Source organism: Aedes albopictus, chromosome 1 (genome assembly GCF_035046485.1).
Source record: "Aedes albopictus strain Foshan chromosome 1, AalbF5, whole genome shotgun sequence".
Classification (NCBI taxonomy): Eukaryota; Metazoa; Arthropoda; class Insecta; order Diptera; family Culicidae; genus Aedes; species Aedes albopictus.
The window spans coordinates 175,455,131-175,473,992 of NC_085136.1; the positions used below are offsets into that span (position 1 = coordinate 175,455,131).

The 18,862-nt window shown below is 43.4% G+C and overlaps 3 protein-coding genes across 3 annotated transcripts; all 3 read left to right on the top strand.

The window, feature by feature from the left end:
- The first annotated feature begins 6,664 nt into the window (after nt 1-6,664).
- Nucleotides 6,665-7,843, top strand: LOC134289891 (uncharacterized). Its single transcript, XM_062856593.1, has one exon. The coding sequence runs from the start codon at nt 6,665-6,667 to the stop codon at nt 7,841-7,843; it is 1,179 nt and encodes a 392-aa protein (XP_062712577.1).
- Nucleotides 7,844-8,413: 570 nt separating this feature from the next.
- Nucleotides 8,414-9,568, top strand: LOC134289892 (uncharacterized). Its single transcript, XM_062856599.1, has 2 exons — nt 8,414-8,464; nt 8,519-9,568. Exons 1-2 carry the CDS (start codon nt 8,414-8,416, stop codon nt 9,566-9,568), a joined length of 1,101 nt encoding a protein of 366 aa, XP_062712583.1.
- Nucleotides 9,569-15,807: 6,239 nt separating this feature from the next.
- On the top strand, nt 15,808-18,007 carry LOC134289894 (uncharacterized). Its single transcript, XM_062856603.1, has 2 exons — nt 15,808-15,811; nt 15,903-18,007. Exons 1-2 carry the CDS (start codon nt 15,808-15,810, stop codon nt 18,005-18,007), a joined length of 2,109 nt encoding a protein of 702 aa, XP_062712587.1.
- Nucleotides 18,008-18,862: the final 855 nt, after the last annotated feature.

An 18,862-nucleotide genomic window follows, 5' to 3' on the forward strand; every position in this document is an offset into this window, starting at 1 on the left:
ATCTTTCAGGAATTCCTCCCGGAATTATCTCAGGTACAGGAATTCTTTAAAGAGCTACTCCAGGGACTTCTCGGGGAAGCGCTTCATATTTTTTTCAGGAATAGCTCCAGAAACTCCGTTAGAACTTACTCCAAGAATTCCTCCAGGAATCACTCCAGTAATTCCTCTAGGTAGGATGTCATCCGGAAATTCATCTAAGAATTCCTCCCAGGAGTTCCTTCGAAATTTCTTTCAGGAATTACTCCCTGGAAGAATCCCTGGTGGAATCCTTGGAGGAACTCTTAAAATAATCCTTATAGGAATTTTCGAAGAAATACCTGGAGGGAGTCTTGGAAGAATTCCTGGGGGATTTCCTTGGAGAAATTTCATTAGGAATTCCTAGAGAAATACCTGTAGTAAGCCTTGAAGGAGTTTTTGAAAGAGTCACTGGAGGAATACCTGGAGGAATTCAAGGAGGAATCCCTGGAGCTATCTCACAAGTTATTTTTGGAGGATTTCCTGGTGGAATTCATGGAGAAATTCTTGGAGAAATTTTTGATGGAATTACTGGAGGAATTTGTGAAGGAATTCCTGGAGGAGATTGTAAAGTAATTCCTGAATAAATTTCTTCAAAAATCCCAAGAAGAACTGTTCGAGGGATTTTTGGAGAAATTCATAGAGGGATTCTTGAAGCCATTCTTGGCGGAAGTCTGGGAGGAATTCCTAAACAAACTTTTCTAGGATTTCTCCCAGGAAATCCTCCAGAAATTCCTTCAGGATCTTCTTCAAAAATCACTCCAGAATTCTCCCTGAAAATCCTCCAGAAATTATTCCAAAAACTGCTACGGGAACTCTCCCAAGAATTCTTTCAAGATTTCAATCGAAAATCCGTTCAAAATTTTTTCCCAGAATTCCTACAGAAATTCCTGGATGACATCCTACCTTGAGGAATTACTGGAGTGATTCCTGGAGGAATCCTTTTAGTAAATTCTAACTGAGTTTCTGGAGCTATTCCTGGAATCCCTGTAGTAACTCTTTAAGGAATACTGTACCTGAGATAATTCCGGGAGGAATTCCTAGAAAGTTAACCGAAGGAATTCTTGAAGGAAGTTCTAGAGACATTTCTTGAGGAAATCCTGGAGTAATTCCTGGAGTACGTTCTGGAATCGTTCTTCAAGACGAATTCCTGGAGATATTCCAAAGCAATATCTGGAGCAGTTCCTGAAAAAAAAATCGTGAAGGATTTCCTTAAAAGATTGACTGGAGGCACTTCTGGAGGAGTTCTTTAAGGATTTTCTGAAAAAATTCTTGAAGCATTTCCTTGAGGTATTTCTAAAAGGAATTCTGGGAGGAATTTCTGAAAAAAATCCAGAAGTCATTTTTTGTCGAATTCCTGGAGTAATTCAAAGAGAAATTATGGGAATTCTTGGATTGTTTCCGAGAGGAATTCTTGACGGCTTTCCTGGAGTAGTTCCTGGAGTAATTCTTGGAGGAATCCCGTAAGTATTTCCTTGTAGAATTCCTGGAGGATTTTTTTGAGGACAGCCTGAAGTAGTTCCTGGAAGAATTCCCGTAGGAATCCCTGAAGTCATTTCTGAAGCAATTCGTGGAGGAATTCCTAGAGTTATTCCTGAAGCAATTCTTGGAGTAATTAATGGCGTATTTCCTGGAAGACTTTATGGAAGAATTTCTGAAGGAATTCTTGAAGGAATTTTTGGAGGAATTCCTCGAGTTATTCCTGAAGCAATTCTTGGAGTAATTCATGGAGTATATCCTGGAAGACTTTATGGAAAAATTCCTGAAAGAATTCTTGGAGGAAATTTCGGAGGAATTCCTGGAGGAATTTCTGGAAAAGTTCGTGGATGAATTCCTGGAGTAATTCCTGGTGAAATTCCTAGAGGAATTCCTGGAGTATTTTCTGTAGGAATTCCTTGAGGAATGCCTGGAGGAATTTCTGGTGGATATTCTGTAGGAATTCCTGGGGGAATCCCTAGAAGATTTATTAAAGGAATCACTGGCGAAATTTCTGGACGAAAGAAATCACTGGCGAAATTCTTAGAGGAATTCCTGGAGTGTTTTCTGGAGGAATGTCTGGAGGAATTTCTGGAGGATATTCTGTACGAACTCCTGGAGGAATCCATAGAAGATTTATTAAAGGAATCACTGGCGAAATTTCTGGACGATTTCCTGGAGGAAATACAGGAAGGAATTCTGAAGGAATCTCTAAAGAATTTTCTGCAGCATTTACTGGAGAAACTTATGAAGGAATCACTGGCGGAATTCCTGGAAAAAAATTGGGGGACATCTTGCAGTGGTTCCTGGATGACCATCTGTAAGAATCCAGTAGGAATACCTGGAGTTACTCACGGAGAAATTCTTGGAGTTATGCCTGGAGTATTTCCAAGAAGACTACCTGGAAAAATACCTGTTGGAATTTCTGGAGCTATTCCTTGAAGAATTTCCGGTGGAATTCTTGGAGGAACTCCTGGAGTAGTACCTGAAGTAATTTCTGGAGGATTTCCTGGAATAATTTATGGAGAAATTTATGAAGTAATTCTTGGAGAAATGCCTGGAGTACTTTCTGGAGAAATTTTTGAAGAAATCCCTGTAGAAATTCCTAGAGGAATTCTGTGAGGAATTACTGAAGGAATTTCTGGAGGAATTACTGAAGGAATTTCTAGAGCAATTTCTTGATGATTTCCTGGGAGAAATTCAGGAAGGAATTCTAGAGTAATCCTTGGAGGAATCTCTAGAGAATCTCCTGCAGCAATTACAGGAGGAATTTATGGTGGGATTCCTGGAGGAATCCCTGCAGGATTTCCTGGTAGAATTTCGGGATGAATTCCTGCAGGAACTCATGAAGGAATAACTGGAAGAATTCTTGGGAGACACCGTGGAAAAAAATCTAGAGAAATTCCTAGATAAATCCTTGCAGGAATTCTTAAAGAAAGTCTTGGAGCAATTTATTGAAAAATTGTCTTGTGAAATCCCTGGAAGAATTCCTGATGAAATCCCTTCCACAATTCCTGAAGAGAAATTCCTGTAGGAATTTCGAGATGAATTTCTGGAGTTATTCCTGGAAGAACTACTGGAAGAATTTTTAGTTGACATCGTGGAGGATTTTTTGGAGGAATCTCTTGAGGAAGTCCTGGTGGTATTAATGCAGGAATTTCTGGAGAAATCCCTTGAGTCCTTCAGTAATTTTCGGGAAAAATCCTGAACAGAAGCATGCATTATTGCTGGAGAACTCCTGCATTAATTTCCAGAGTTATAATGGAGAAATTCCCAGTAAAATCCTAGGGTGATTCTACGACAAATGCTGGAGGAATTCTTGGGCTAATTCTAAATAAATTCCCTTGGTATTTTTTGGGGGTGCCCTGGAGGAATGCCTTGGGAGCTCCTGGACTCACTCTCAGGAACTTCAGGAGGGCTTCCCGTTGAACTGAAAATAAATAAACTGTGGGAAGCTACTCCTGGAGGAATTTCTGGAGAAAAATTCTAAACCAGTTCTTGAAAGTATCCCAGAAGAAATTTTAGTAGAACTCAAGGACAAAAACCCAGACGGAGTAGCTGGAGATATACCAGGAAGGACTCCTAGAAGAATCTCATTAGAGGTTTTCCAGAAAGAACTACGGGAGAGTCCCAGAAAGCACTCCAAGGGAAATCATAAAAAAGCTGGAGCCATCCGCGTTTCCAACGAATCGGATTTGCGCAGGACGAATGCCCAAAACCGATCAGAAATTACCAGGGACATCGGAATCACCAGCTCTCCGGTGAAGGGACGGGTAGGCCTTCCATATCGGTCACACATCCAAATGAGGGGCTTCAGAATGGACGATGCATCACGGGGAGGGGAAATCGGTCCAAGCAGTTGGTCAAGGAAAGATCTTGAGAAGAACGGCAGCAATGGGAACTTCAGACAATGTACGTCAGCAGAAAATGAAAAGACGTCTTTTGGTTCTGAAATTACAAAAGAAAGTTCTGGATGAATGTACATCAAACACACTGGAGAAAGTGCGCAGAAACAAAAATAAATGACAACCGCTTCATACTGTGCGTGCGTTCGCGCAACATAAATTGCTGGTGCGCATGCGCTATAGCCCGGTGAGCATTGTGTGCCGTGAGAACGAAGCGACAAAAGCCCTATCGAGTCTCGGCCGCGGCCCCGGCCCGGACCCAGTCTCAGCCCGTAGGTTTGAATATCCTTTAAAACGGTGCCACCCAGCTGTATGATCTCGCTAAATTCCACCAGTGAGTGGGTTTGGGTGTATGGCATCTAGGCGAATTGAATCTTCACCCAAAGAAAAGGATGCCTTGAGATTGATTCATAAACATTGCGCGCAATTTGCCGTTCACTGTTGGCTCTGTCAAACGATGACCGCCACCGCGACGCTGGACTTCGTTGCCATGCGCACGACGACCAACAGCAAGCAAACGTGTAGGGTTGCCAGACAGTATTGCAATAAAAACATTGATTTATTTCACAAAATTTTGAATTCAAGATTGTGACAAAACTATGAAAGATACAATGTTGCACCAAAGGACAGTTTGGTAGCGTATCAAAAAATGAATGTTTTGTAGAAGAACATTTCTCACATTTATCACGTTTTTCACGAGTAAACTATCAAAAAAGGTGAAAAGGGGGTACATTTTTAGGCACTTTTTACATAAAAGTCAAAATTTCTGCACTTAAATGACTTTTTATCAATTACCTGTCCAAAGAACATTAAAAGACAAAGCTTTAAGCTTTCTATCCATGCGCTAAGATTGATTATACGGTTCATAGTTTCTGAGTTAGAGATGTTTAAAGATGGGGTTATTTAATAACACTAATTTTTGAATAACTCACTTAGCAGTGATTTCCGGACCTACCTGTAGAACAATTTTTTGCTGCAAATATGGTCTACTTTCACCTCCTTTCGGGTGTAACATGAATTACCAGTCACCCTGTATATGACTTATGAGACATAATGAACATGTCATCATGTTGCACATGTTTGCATACATACTGCAGAAACACTCAATATGACTTCATAAGAACAAATGAAACATATTATGTTTCGACAGAACTTAACCAAAACAAGTATTGGAAGTAAGACTGAAAATATTACTCTAATACGACTTATCAAACATATTGAGTCCGTTGAGCTGTAGAGGGGCTTTCATTTGTTTATCGTGTGGTAGGCATGAAGAAATTCAAGGAAGTTTCCTTTGCGATCTACGTCACTATTGACCCCATTCATCTTATTCAAGCAAACTTATACCATTATTATAAATACACCTAAACCTTATTTTACGTCCACTATTGGCTTAGCGAAAAAAAAATTATACCGACAAAATAATGATCAAAATACACATGTTTGAACTCTTTTGAATTATTGTAACACCCTAGTTTTAAATAGCAAACGCTCCACAGAAGAGAGAATGCATAACACTCTCTTGTTATTGCTCCCTATCATCCCGAGTAGCTGTAGGTACTCAACATTTTTTGGTCCTTCGAACCGGATTTCGGGGACTTAGTGCCGTGAAAAGTTGCCGAAAACCCAGTGACCTATGGACTGCGAACAGTCATCAAACCATATGGACTGAACGTTGACCTGGTGAAGAGGGTCCAGTGCGTGTGAACGAGGTTCAGTGACCTGCAAGCGAAGAGCAGTGAACCCTAGCGATCCAGAGTTTAGTGCGACGGTGATAGCTGTTGGCAATTCGGAAGACCCAGCCGAGCAATTATTCCCGTTTGGCTGCGACGACACAGGCGGCAGTTCGATCGAGAGGACGACGACGACGACAAAGACGACGACGACGACGACGACAATAGCATCGAGACTGCTGAAACCGGGGAAGTATTTGCATGATCTGTTTTCTTGTGGTGGCTGCATGATACGCTACTGAATGGTGAGTGTATTTACGCATAATAGGCTCCTAAAGGCCTATCTCAATTTCTGCATAAATAGATCAAGCATTGATTAAAACGACATGTTTACTCATTTTTTAAGTATTCCTATTAGGTAAAGCTCATAAAATATATATTCAAAAATTTTAATAATTTTTGCAACACTCCTTGTTTAGCACTAAATTTTGGGTAAATTTTGTTTACCGTGTATGTCAAACAGGAACATTTATTGTCAAAAGTGAGCCAATGTGGTGTCTTTTGCAACCCGCCGTTTCACTTTCGTTAAGTCAAGGTTGACCTCGAATGTCAAACAAGACCTGCTCATCATTATTTTATTTTCAAGTTTATTAACTATTCTGTTATTGTTTAAGTTCGGAAAAATTACCATTGAGATCAGAAAAGCATGCTCTTTCGTGTTATGCAGCAAAACCGGGGAAATATTTTTCATTTTAGGACCCTATTGAATTGCAATAAATTCGATTGGCGTTTTTGTTTTTGAGTGGAATCGAGCCCCTGCATCAATGCAATTATCCCCCGGGTGGGTCGGTTCGGTTGGTCTTGGAATTGTTGGCAATTTCGTCACTTTGGTTGTTGTCTGCTTTGGTTTGTTCGCCTGCTGCTGTCAGTAACGGTCGTCTGTCTGCTATTTCGCGAGGTCGCGCGGGACGTCGAGTCGATTGTGGGTGTTTTTTTGAAAAATCAGTGCACAGTGGAAGTGATTAATTATCAGTGGCAGTGAAGTGTTTGATACCATTATTATTGAGTGCGGTGATGAATCCTTGATCAGTGACCATGACGAACGATCTTCGTGAGCTGGAGAAGCAGGATCGCAACATCCGGAAGACGTTGGAAGGGATGCAGTACTTCGTTGAGCATTACAATCCTGACCAAGTCGATCAAGTGGCGATTCGTCTACAGCGATTAGAGGAAGTGTTCCAAGAATTCCATGCTGTCCGTCGGAAGATAGAGCTGCTCACTGAAGATGTGTTTCCCGAAGAAGAAGAAGAAAAAGTGGACCAGAAGGAAACCAAGGAACAGCGAAAGGCTCGTATTGCCGGCGTGATCCAAGCGAGAGAAGAAGCGAACGTCAAGATCATGATGAAGATCGAGAACGTCTACTACAAAATCAAGGCTGCCCTCACCCGATTGCTACCCAAAACGAGCCCCGTCGATGCGGTGTCCGGTGGTCAACCCATACCAGCAGCCGCTCCAGCTGTTTCGAGAGTGAAGCTCCCAGAAATCCGACTGCCGAGCTTTGATGGACAGCTGAGAGAGTGGGTCACATTCCGTGACACGTTCCGTAGCTTGATTCACAACAACCAACAGTTGTCAGCAATGGACAAATTTACGTATTTACGATCGTCGTTAACCGGAGAGGCTCTCCAAGAAATCAATTCTGTGGAGATGACTGAAGCGAACTACGACGCAGCCTGGGTAGCATTGGAGCGTAGGTACGAGAACAAGAAGCTGATCGTCAAGGCCCATTTGGATTCGCTGTTCTCGGTCGAGGTGATGAAGAAGGAGAGCTACGAGTCGTTGAGTAAGCTGATCGGCGACTTTGAGAAGAACCTGTTGATGCTGGACAAGATAGGAGAGAACACGGCGAATTGGAGCACCATCCTGGTGTACATGATCTGCTCGCGATTAGATCCGGCCACTCTCAGACAATGGGAGGCACACCATAAGTCAAATGCGGTTCCGACGTACGCGAATTCGATTCAGTTCCTTCGTGAGCACTGCTCTGTACTCCAGTCAATTGCGCCGAGTAATTCCACTCCTGTCCAAGAAAAGCGGTCGAAGGTTGGCGTGAGCAATGCTGCAGTTCAGTCGTGGAACAAGTGCCTCTTCTGTGGAGAATCGTTCCATTCTGCATTCCGTTGCTTCAAGTTCCTGAAGATGAAGGTTCCAGAACGTCTTGACGTGGCTCGGCGGAGTAAAGTTTGCCTGAACTGTCTAACTGCTGGACATTAAGCGAAGTCGTGCACGAAGGGCTGCTGTCATCACTGCCAGCAGAAACATCATTCCCTGTTGCACACTGATTCAAGCCAGCAGTCACCCCCACCTGTCAAATCCTCCGTCCCGTCGCAGAAGAAACCTCCATCGTCAAACCAGCAGCAACACCAAACACAACCACACACCAGTAGCCATTCCACACCAACCCAGACCATTACACCGTCCACAAGCGCTCTCCCTGTTACTCACTCGCCAAACACTCAACCATTGCACACCACAAATCAGACATGCACAAGCCAGAACTCCGTTTCCCTCTCAGTGAGCAACCGTACCGGAGATGTCCTTCTCTCCACTGCCGTAGTCTCTGTCAAAGACCAGTACGGTGCGACACGACTAGCCAGAGTTTTGCTAGACTCGTGTTCGCAGTTCTGTTTTATGACCACCAATTTCAGTCAAAAACTGAAACTCCGTGGATTTCCCGATCACTTAACTGTTCAAGGAATCGGAAGTTCCAATTCCATATCTCGTAGACGAGTGAACGCTCGTATTCTTCCCCGGTCCGGTGATATTTCGTCCTACAACGAGGACATGTCGTTCTACATTCTACCGGAGATGACAGCCACTCTGCCTGTCCAAAGGGTCAGCGTCGGTTAATGGAAGCCGCCATCCAGCATCGTGTTGGCCGATTCACAGTTCTGTGAGCCCGGGCAGATCGACATCATCATCGGTGCCGAGTCTTTCTACGATCTTCTCACCGAAGGACGAAGCAAGATTAGCGAGGAGGGACCAACTCTGAATACTGTCTTCGGTTGGATTGTTTCAGGACGCATTCCTGATCAACCAGTGAGCCCAACGCAATCAGTTTCGTTTTCGTGCACGCTAGCGGACATCCAGGACCAGCTAGCACGATTCTGGGAGTTGGAGTCCTGCAAGTCCAGTAGCATCCAGTCGGTAGAATCAACGTGCGAGACCATCTTTGACGAGACAACAACTCGGGATAGCAGTGGCAGATTCATGGTGTCGTTGCCGAAGAAGGAGTTCGTCAGGCAGCAGCTTGGTGAATGTGAAACGATTGCCACTAAACGTTTCTTAGCCTTGGAACGACGACTAGAAGCCAACCCCGAGCTGAAGACTCAGTACCATCAGATCATCCGAGAATATGAGCAGCTTGGCCATATGAAACAGGTGGACAGCGAAGATCCAGACTTTCCCATCTACTTCCTTCCGCATCACGCAGTGTTGAAACCAGACAGTACCACGACGAAGTTGCGGGTAGTATTCGACGCATCCTGCAAAACGTCCACAGGAGTTTCGTTAAACGATGCCCTGATGGTCGGACCCGTCGTTCAGGATGACCTGCTGGCGATTCAACTGCGTTTCCGTCTCCATCGAATAGCCATCGTCGCAGACGTGGAGAAAATGTATCGGATGATCCTCGTCTATCCGTTAGCTCAACGGCTCCAGTGCATTCTGTGGAGGGATACTCCGAAGGAACCTATCCGCACGTATCAGTTAGCTACAGTAACGTATGGGACAGCGTGTGCTCCGTACTTGGCGACCAAGTCTCTGCAGCGGCTGGCAGAACTTGAGGCTGAGAGATATCCTGTAGCGGCGAAGGCAATGAAGGAGGATTACTATGTCGACGATATGCTGAGTGGAGCCGATTACCTTGAAGCCGCTACGCAGCTAACCAGCGAAATGCTCGAGCTTGCTTCCTCCGGTGGTTTCACTTTGCGGAAATGAAACTCCAATTCCAGCGCACTCCTGGATCAGTTACCAAAGAATCTCGTCGACCGCCGGCCGGAGCTTGAGCTGGATACTGCGAACATTCCAGTGAAGACACTCGGGCTCTAGCTCGGGCTGCTCTGGGACACCACTTCAGACAGTTTTCTCTTCCGTTCACCTGTGTGGAACTCAGAGGCACCCATCACCAAGCGAATTGTGCTTGCGGACACAGCACGGTGGGTGGCGTTCAGTATACTGAAAGGATTTTCCGTATACCTTTTATGTGTGAAACTACATATTTTTTTTGCAATTTGTCTTGACAAATAAATCATATGTATGCGAAACATAACACTTATGAGGCCTTTTCGACATAAATACCATATTGAGAACCAAATGACATTTATAGCTCACATTAATAATATTTATGTGTGAAAATTATAATATTTATATACGTAGCCCAAATCATTATTATGAATGAGGATCTCTTAAAAATTATGTTTCGAACTTATAATTTTTTTTTTTTTTATTCCTTGTTGGGTAGTCAATGCGACCAGTTGATAGATCTATTGTGACATATGCCCCATTTTTGTTTAGCTTTGTCAAGTCGACGTATCACCATTGGTATTGGTGATAATCAGACTTTGACCAGAAGCGGTATCCCAACACGGTGCCACACTTCGAATGAATTGAACCACCGTAATTGGGTTTGTTCTCCAAACATCAAAGGGTTCTATTAGCCCTTTGTCGAAGAACCTAATTCTTTTAGTTACAATTGCCGGACAATGGCATAACAAATGTTCCGAGTCTTCTATATCTATGCCGCAAAAGCGACATACATCATCTGGAAGTTTTCCAATTAGCTTCAGATGATACCGGCTCGGACAATGACCTGTTAAGAGGCCGGTTAAAGTACTGAAATCTTTTTTGGAAAGTTCCAGAATTTTGCGAGTGTTTGCAACGTTTGGCTTTATAAAACGCTTAGACTGCCTCGCAATTGTGGTGTTTTCCCATATGGAATTTAGTTTTTCCTGTTTCCAAGCTTTAAACTCCATTCTGAGAGAACACCCAGATATGCTACAAAATGGTTCAGGACCTATGAATTGATGAGACGACCCAAGTCTTGCTAGCATATCGGCTTGTTCGTTTCCTTCAATTCCACAATGTCCTGGAACCCAAAACAACTTCACCTCATTTCGGTAAGCTAATTGTTGAAGTGATTGGATACACTCCCAAACATGTTTTGAAGTGCATGATGCTGATTTCAAAGCATTTAGAGCTGCTTGACTATCAGACATTATGCAAATTTTTGAATGCCTGTAATTCCTACGTAAGCAGATATTACAACATTCTAAAATAGCTTGAATTTCAGCTTGAAAAACGGTTGGCCACTTGCCCATAGGTATTGATACGTTAATCCCTGGGCCAGTGACTCCTGCACCAACTTGATGATTTAGTTTAGAACCATCAGTGTAAAATACGATCGATCCTGGTTGTAGTTGTGGGCCACCATTTTCCCACATATTTCTCCCAGGATTGATCACTTGGAAAGAACGTTGAAAATTGTATCGTCTGCTCATCCAATCACCATTGCTTGTGACTAACGAGCTGATACTAATGGTTTTCTGAATACTGAGGTGTCCTCTTAGGTCACCTTCAAAGAAGTTTTTAGTTCTTTTTAGCTTCAAAAGACTCTTTGCAGCTTCTAATTGAACAAAGTGATGCAATGGAAGTAGGTATAGTAAAGTGTCTAGCGCTTTAGAAGGAGTACTTCGCATTGCACCAGTAATTGAAAGAGTAGCTATCCTTTGAAGTTTTTCCAACTTCTTTTGAGCTAACCTTTCATTAGTTTTCGGCCACCAGACCAGTGATGCATAAGTAACTCTGGGTCTCACAATCGCCGTGTAAATCCAATGGATCATTTTCGGTTTTAGTCCCCACTTTTTACCAAATGTTTTTTTAGTTATCCATAGAGCATTTATAGCTTTTACAACTACCTGCTCAAGATGTAGATTCCAGTTGAGTTTACTGTCAAGATATACACCGAGATACTTGACTGAATCTGAAAGTTCCAAAATAGTTCCTTTCAATTTCAAATTGCTGATCGATATTTTTCTCTTACGCGTAAACGGTACGATCGTGGTTTTAGAAGGATTTACATTTAGTCCTTCATTTTCGCACCACGAAGAGACTAAATTCAAGGCAGTTTGCATTCTGTTAGCGATGACATAGTCATATTTACCACGAACTAATATGACTATATCATCTGCGAAGCCAATTGTTTCGAAGCCCTGTGCTTCCAATTTTTTAAGGAGATCATCGACTATCAAAGACCACAAAAGAGGTGATAGCACGCCTCCTTGTGGGCACCCCTTCATTGCCTTAACTCTAATGGAAGAGCTGCCAAGGGTTGATGATATTTCTCTTTTTGATAACATTTCCCCAATCCAATCAACAATGCATCTGTCAAAACCACGTTTTGTCATAGCATTCTTCATTGAAATGTAAGACGTGTTATCAAACGCTCCTTCAATATCGAGGAACGCAGCAAGTGAAATCTCTTTTGCTTCAAAAGATTTTTCCAATTTTGTAACCAGGTTGTGAAGCGCTGTTACCGAAGATTTGCCTTCCTGATACGCAAACTGGTTTTTGCTTAAAGGCATTTTAACTAAATATGACGATTTAATATGCTCGTCAATAATTTTTTCCATTACTTTTAATATAATGGACGATAAACTTATCGGTCTGAAGGATTTTGGTGATGATTTATCCTTCTTATTTGCTTTGGGAATAAAAGTGACCCGCACTTCTCGCCAAGCGGTAGGAATGTAGCTTAACGATAAGCTTAATTGGAACAATTTAGTTAAAACGGGTGTTAAAATTTCTTTACCCTTCTGCAGTAGTACAGGAAAAATTCCATCCCTACCAGGCGCTTTGAAGGGTTCAAAGGAATCAATCGCCCATTCAACTTTTTGTTCCGTAAAAATTTTATTGGCCAAAAGACATGTATCACTCCTGGTGCTTTCTAACTCAGTTGAGTCATTATCATTATGACTATATCTCCTGGTTTCATTAGCAACAGTATGCGATGCAGATGAATTTTGGTCTTCATTTGAAACAAGAATAGAACACGGAAAATGGATTTCCATCATTGTTTCTAAAATTTCATTGGCATTCTTAGTAAAAGAACCATCTTCTTTTTTAAGAGTTCCAAGGCCAATTGAATGGTCTTTAGCGAGGACTTTTTGCAGTCTAGCAGCAATTGGAGCACTTTCAATGTTTTCACATGTGTGCCTCCAATTTATCCTCTTCGACCTTCGAATTTCCTTGTTATATGTTGTGAGGGACTCTTTGTATTGTTCCCACTGTTGTGTTCTTTTAGCCCGGTTAAACAGCTTCCGGGTTTTTTGTCGCAGTTTTTGCAGATTATAATTCCACCAGGGAACATCTCTATTTGAAGAGCGTTTCTTCGGTGCACAACTGTCATTGAAGGCCTGTTTAATTATGCTCGAAAGTGTTGAAGCACTTTCTTCAAGCCTATGACGAGAATTTGGAATGTCATTTAAATTATCCATTCCAGATATAAGTTTTGAGGTGTATTGCTCCCAGTTTGTTTTTCTGGGATTTCTTGTAGTTTCTATGAGTTGTTGACCAGCCTCATATTTAAACAATATTTGCTTGTGATCAGACAAAGAAACTTCGTCTGACACATGCCAATTTGTGACTTTTTCCGAAAGTGTAGGGCTACACAAGGTTAAGTCCAGAACTTCTTGTCTTATGGCATTTATAAAAGTAGGATCATCGCCTCTGTTACATATATCAATTTCATTCTTTGAAATGAAATCTAAAAGGTGTTCGCCTCTATTGTTGATGTTTGTGCTAGCCCATACCGTATGATGAGCATTTGCGTCACATCCTATTATGAAAGCTTTATTAAGCTTTCTACAATATGAGACAAAAGCTGCTACTTCTGGTGGTGGTACATCATCCACGTCTCCCGGAAAGTAAGCCGAAGCAACACAAATTTCCGTTTTTCCATGGATTGTAGGTACCTCTATCATAATAGCAACTATGTCATAAGATGGATAAGAGCAATATCCAGTTTGCTCTCAGCAAATCTTTTGCAAAGTACAGCTGTAGCACCCTTTGCATGATGAAGATTTACTTGAATGAACTCTATTTTATTTGGTTGCATTTAATCCTATATAGGACCGAAATACTTGTTGATTTTTTTTTACACTATATCAACACAGATTTGTAGCCTGGCCAAGCATGATAGGGATGTTTTGCCCTCTTAACTCCACAAGATCCTAGGATTTTTCGCATTGGTCTTTGGCCATTACGTTATCGCCAGTATTCTTGAGGGTTTTCAGAGTGACAGTATGCCCAATGCTCTGGTCTTTTACTACTTAACTACACAAATAAGAAACACAAATACACTTAACACGAAAAAAAAACGTTAAAAAAAAACACAAAAAGTAAACAAACTTAAAAAAAAATGTTAATTAAAGAAATAATATGAATCGAAATCGTAGATACAGAATATAAAAATAAAAATATGTATATAAAAATTTGGAAAAAATAAATTTGTAAAAATGAAGAAAAAAAAAACACACACACACAAAACTTTTTTTCTTTTACCGTTCTAGGTGCATTTCTCCCCGTCCTCCCCTAACGTAGACATTCTTTACTACTCTGTGGTGATATACGCCACTGTTATTGTGAGCGCGTTCATCTCACTTATGAATAGTTACTCACTCGACAGTTTGCAGATCAAATTGAGGAGGAGGGTGATACATCCAATAAATACCGTTGTACACAGTTCTGCACTCCGGTGATTTGCACTGAATGCTGATATTGCCATGCAATGGCAGTAAGGTGTGGGTGATTTATTTCACTAATTAACTTCACCCCACATTAACACTAGCACTTATTTTGCTTTTTTCTCAACCCCCGTTCTAGAGGGAAGCATAACTTGCATGCAATTTATCATGCGATTAATTGATGGCGAATATGCAATCGTTTATTTGTTTTCTCCCGAACCGAACAGAATACACACAATTCACTGGGAGTTAAAACTGATTTTTTTTTTGTTAATTTTGGCATTTTTGGCCGTCTTACATACAAAAAATATGATTCTCGGCACTTGATTATACACGCACCATTCACTCGCGAATTTTAAAAACACTTCTTCAAAAGCTTTTTTATTAATTTCTCGAGCTGATACGAACCGCACTTCTTGTAGTAAGCAGCAGACTTGCCAGTTTACTCCTTATAATATTTAATACTGTTATTAATTGTATCAATCGCTCTTGTTATCATTTACTTTCTATAATTTACGTCGTGTTAATCTTACATTAGTATTTTATTGTTAAATCCATTTATGAAGCACTCAACTAGTAATACGTTGTCGGTAATTTGCCGGAAAGGATCCAATTGCGGCTGGGCCCGGAAACCAAGACAGAAGCCCTATAGCTGCAATCTTCGTCAGTCGATATGAATGGTCTCCTCGTAGTCGTAAATTTGTACGGAACCGTATTGAAAATGAGGTATTCGGTTCATCCTGTTATGGGACGATTCCTAAATGTCGCTGGCACTGTTACGATATTGGATGTGATGTTTTGAGGCATGATTTTGTCCGAGATTTTGGCCAAAAGGTTCGGAAGCTTCTCTTCGCTCGAATCCCTGTACTGCCGCTGGCAATCATCTTAAGCGGGTTTAACATCTCCGGCGCCGAGGTTCTCATCCAGGCTGTGGAACTTTTATTGGGATACTTGTCTTCGGACGGCAGCGAACCAGTTACCGGCCACACTCGAAGTTGCTGCAAAATGCCCCTTCACCGGTGCACCGACTGGTTTGGTTCCTCCGGTTGATTCTCCACATGCGAGTGCGAGTTTACAATCGATGTTTTTTTTTCCTTCTGGTATCCGCTTTCCATTTTCTTCCGGCCTTTTTGTTTTTGAATGTATTATAGCTGAAATGACAAAAACTAAATATAAAACATAAAATAGATAAAGAGTTTAATAATTACCTCAAAAACGAGTACAATTTTCAACATAAACGTTGACGTAGTTTCATGATGGCCGTTGCAAGCTAGCGATTCTACTGAGTTTTCCAAACTTCAAAATTATGTGTGGGAATATATAATTTTTAACTATAACATCCCATCTTTAATTTTTATGTTTGCCCACACATAAATGAAATGGGCTGCATACATACGTTTAATGGGTCATTTTATAAATGCTAAACAGGGTGCTATAATGTGTATGTTTGCACCTATAGAAATAACGATTAGAATGTCTTATGAATTGTATAATCTAAACCTGTATAAAATTAAACTTTGCAATTTTGTCAGTGTATACGGATCTGGCTTCCGTTCAGGTTCATGGCTTCTGTGATGCTTCTAACAAGGCGTATGGAGCATGCCTCTACCTCCGCAGTACTACCTTCGGTGGTTCCGTAGAAGTGCGCCTCATCACAGCCAAGTCCAAGGTTGCACCACTCGAAGATCTGAAGCGGAAGAAAAGGGTTCAGATCACTCCCCGGCTGGAACTCTCCGGAGCATTGCTGCTCAGTCACCTATACGAAAAGTTCGTCGCCAGCACAGCAATTCAGCACACCGCCTTCTTTTGGACCGATTTGACGATCGTGATGTACTGGCTCTCGTCGCTGCCGTTACGGTGGCAGATGTTTGTTTCGAATCGTGTGTCGGAAATCCAACACGCCACAAAAGGATGCCCGTGGAAACACGTAGCCGGTGAAGAAAACCCCGCCGACATCATCTCTCGGGGAATGACACCGGCTCAGCTGCAATACGAAAGGCTGTGCTTCGAGAGACCGCTGTGGCTTCGTCAGGACGCGAGCATCTGGCCGTCGAAGGCTCCAGAAGAGGAAATCGATCCTGCCATACTGGAAGAGAAGAAGGCCGTTGCGCTCCCAGCGACGGCTGAGTCCGTTAGCGAAATATTCAGTCTCCGTTCATCGCTGTTCAGTTTAGTCAGGTTGGTCGCTGGCATCCGCCGGTTCGTGCACAACACACAGCACAGACAGGACAGACGCACAGGATTTCTGACGTTCCCCGAACAAGAGCAGGCCTTGACATTCCTGGTTCAGCTGGCGCAACAAGAAGCCTTTCCAGCTGAGATTGCAGCGTTGAACAAGAACAATCCAGTCAGTCCATCGTCTTCGATAAGCAGGTTGAATCCAGTTCTCGTCAATGGAATCCTCTGTGTGGGAGGCCGACTAGCCAAGGCGCCAGTGTCAGCGAGTCGGAAACATCCGATGATTTTGAGCCACCATCATCCACTGGCAAGGTTGGTCCTGCACTACTACCATTGCAAGCACTTCCATTCCGGATTACAGCTTCTCGTGTCCACCGTTCGTGAGCGTTTCTGGATCACGCGCATCAGGAGTCTTGCTAATTCTGTGTTGCACGAATGCGTTCGTTGCTTCCGAACCAGACCGAAGGTGCTAGACCAGCTAATGGCCGATCTTCCGTCGGAACGAGTCTCTCCGGCACCTCCATTCCTTAGAGTAGGCGTGGATTATTGCGGACCGTTCCTGATCAAATACCCTGTTCACCGCGCGACTCCCACGAAACATTACGTCGCCATTTTCATCTGCTTCGTTACGAAGGCAGTCCATCTCGAGTTGGCTAGCGATCTTACCAGCGAAGCCTTCCTTGCCGCCTTCAACAGGTTCGTGGCTCGCAGAGGAAAACCGATCCTGGTCATGTGCGACAACGCCACAAACTTCGTGGGAGCCAAGCGCCAACTGGATGAATTACGGCAGCTGTTCATCGACCAAACGTTCCAGGAGTCCGTCGTCCATGGAGAGATCGAGGACGGCATAGAATTCCGCTTCATTCCAGCAAGATCTCCCAACTTCGTTGGTCTTTGGGAGGCCGCCGTGAAATCCTTCAAGGGTCATTTCAAGCGTACCATCGGCGACCGTGTGCTGCAGTACGACGAGATGATCACCGTGTTACCACAAGTTGAAGCGATCCTCAACTCCCGGCCCCTCACGCCGGTCAGTAACGATCCGTCGGACTTCGAAGCGTTGACGCCAGGTCACTTCTTGGTTCAGCGACCGTTGACAGCAGTTCCAGAGCCATCTCTAGAAGATCTGCAGCGGAATCGACTGTCCATGTGGCAGCAAGCGCAAGACTACGTTCAGCAAATCTGGACCAAGTGGTCCACTCAGTATCTGTCCGATCTCCATAACCGGACCAAATGGACCCGGAAACAGGACAACATCTCTGTTGGGACTCTAGTCCTACTCAAGGAAGACAAGCTTCCGCCACTTAGGTGGAAATTGGGCCGCGTCATTCGGATCCACCCCGGATCAGATGGCAACATACGCGTTGTTACTGTGAAGGCCCAGGACGGCGAGTATCAGAGGGCCATTTCGAAAATTTGCGTCCCTCCGATCCGCGACAACCTGGAGTCTGAGCAGATCTAATCTGCATTCTGTACGTCAATTCTACTGCTTCATTGAACTGCCAACTCGTACCAAATTCCTGCCTACCGGAAACACGTGAGGTCTACAAAATCAGTATCCCATTCGTCACCTGTTGGTCATTCAGTGGCCAGCCACAATTGTATCGTTCTGCATGTGTGAAGTCCACGGTGCCGTCCTGTCCGTCATTTTGAAGCGTTCCCGATTATGTCGCCATTTCCATTTGCCAAGGTAGCAGAGGCGTTGCATCCATGCGTTCGTGGTGAAGGAGTATCCATGGCACCTCTCGATCCGCCGGCGACCGCATCATCGGCTCGTCATCGTAGAATGCGTCTGCATCGTCCGCCCTACTGAAGCTCCGCCATTGTGCGACCGGGACATCGTAGGTGCTTTAGCACCCGCGGAGGCTAGGAGGCCTCCGCTCCAGGCAAGTCAATTTATGCTTGGGTTATATAGGTGAAAAAGCACCCTCTCATTTTTCAGATAGTTTTTCCGTTGGCTTGCTTGTGGACCGTGGACTCCATCATCCGTTATTCCGTCAACCTGGACACCGCTCGATGTATCGACGTTCGATCAGGGATCCGAGACATCGTTGGTGGTTCGGTGCCCGCGGAGGCCAGGAGGCCTCCGCTCCAGGGGAGGTCTATTTTGGTTTGGGTTATATAGATGAAAAAGCACCCTCTCATCTTTCAGGATAGCCTTCCCATCGTAGATCTGCGGCATCCGGCCGTGGGACAATCGAATTTCCGTCCGTGGGATTGCCGGCGATCCGTCTGTGGGACAACCGTCCAGCGGATTTGTGTTCGGTCATCCGAGTGTAACCACAACCGTGGTAGTCAGTCATTCCGTCCCTCAAGT

Bases quoted from the DNA above. Each gene is read 5' to 3' on its own strand.
- LOC134289891 (XM_062856593.1), top strand. From the start codon at position 6,665: ATGACGAACGATCTTCGTGAGCTGGAGAAGCAGGATCGCAACATCCGG.
- LOC134289892 (XM_062856599.1), top strand. From the start codon at position 8,414: ATGTCGTTCTACATTCTACCGGAGATGACAGCCACTCTGCCTGTCCAA. The intron at 8,465-8,518 runs GTCAGCGTCGGT...GCCGATTCACAG, and splicing joins CCACTCTGCCTGTCCAAAGG to TTCTGTGAGCCCGGGCAGAT.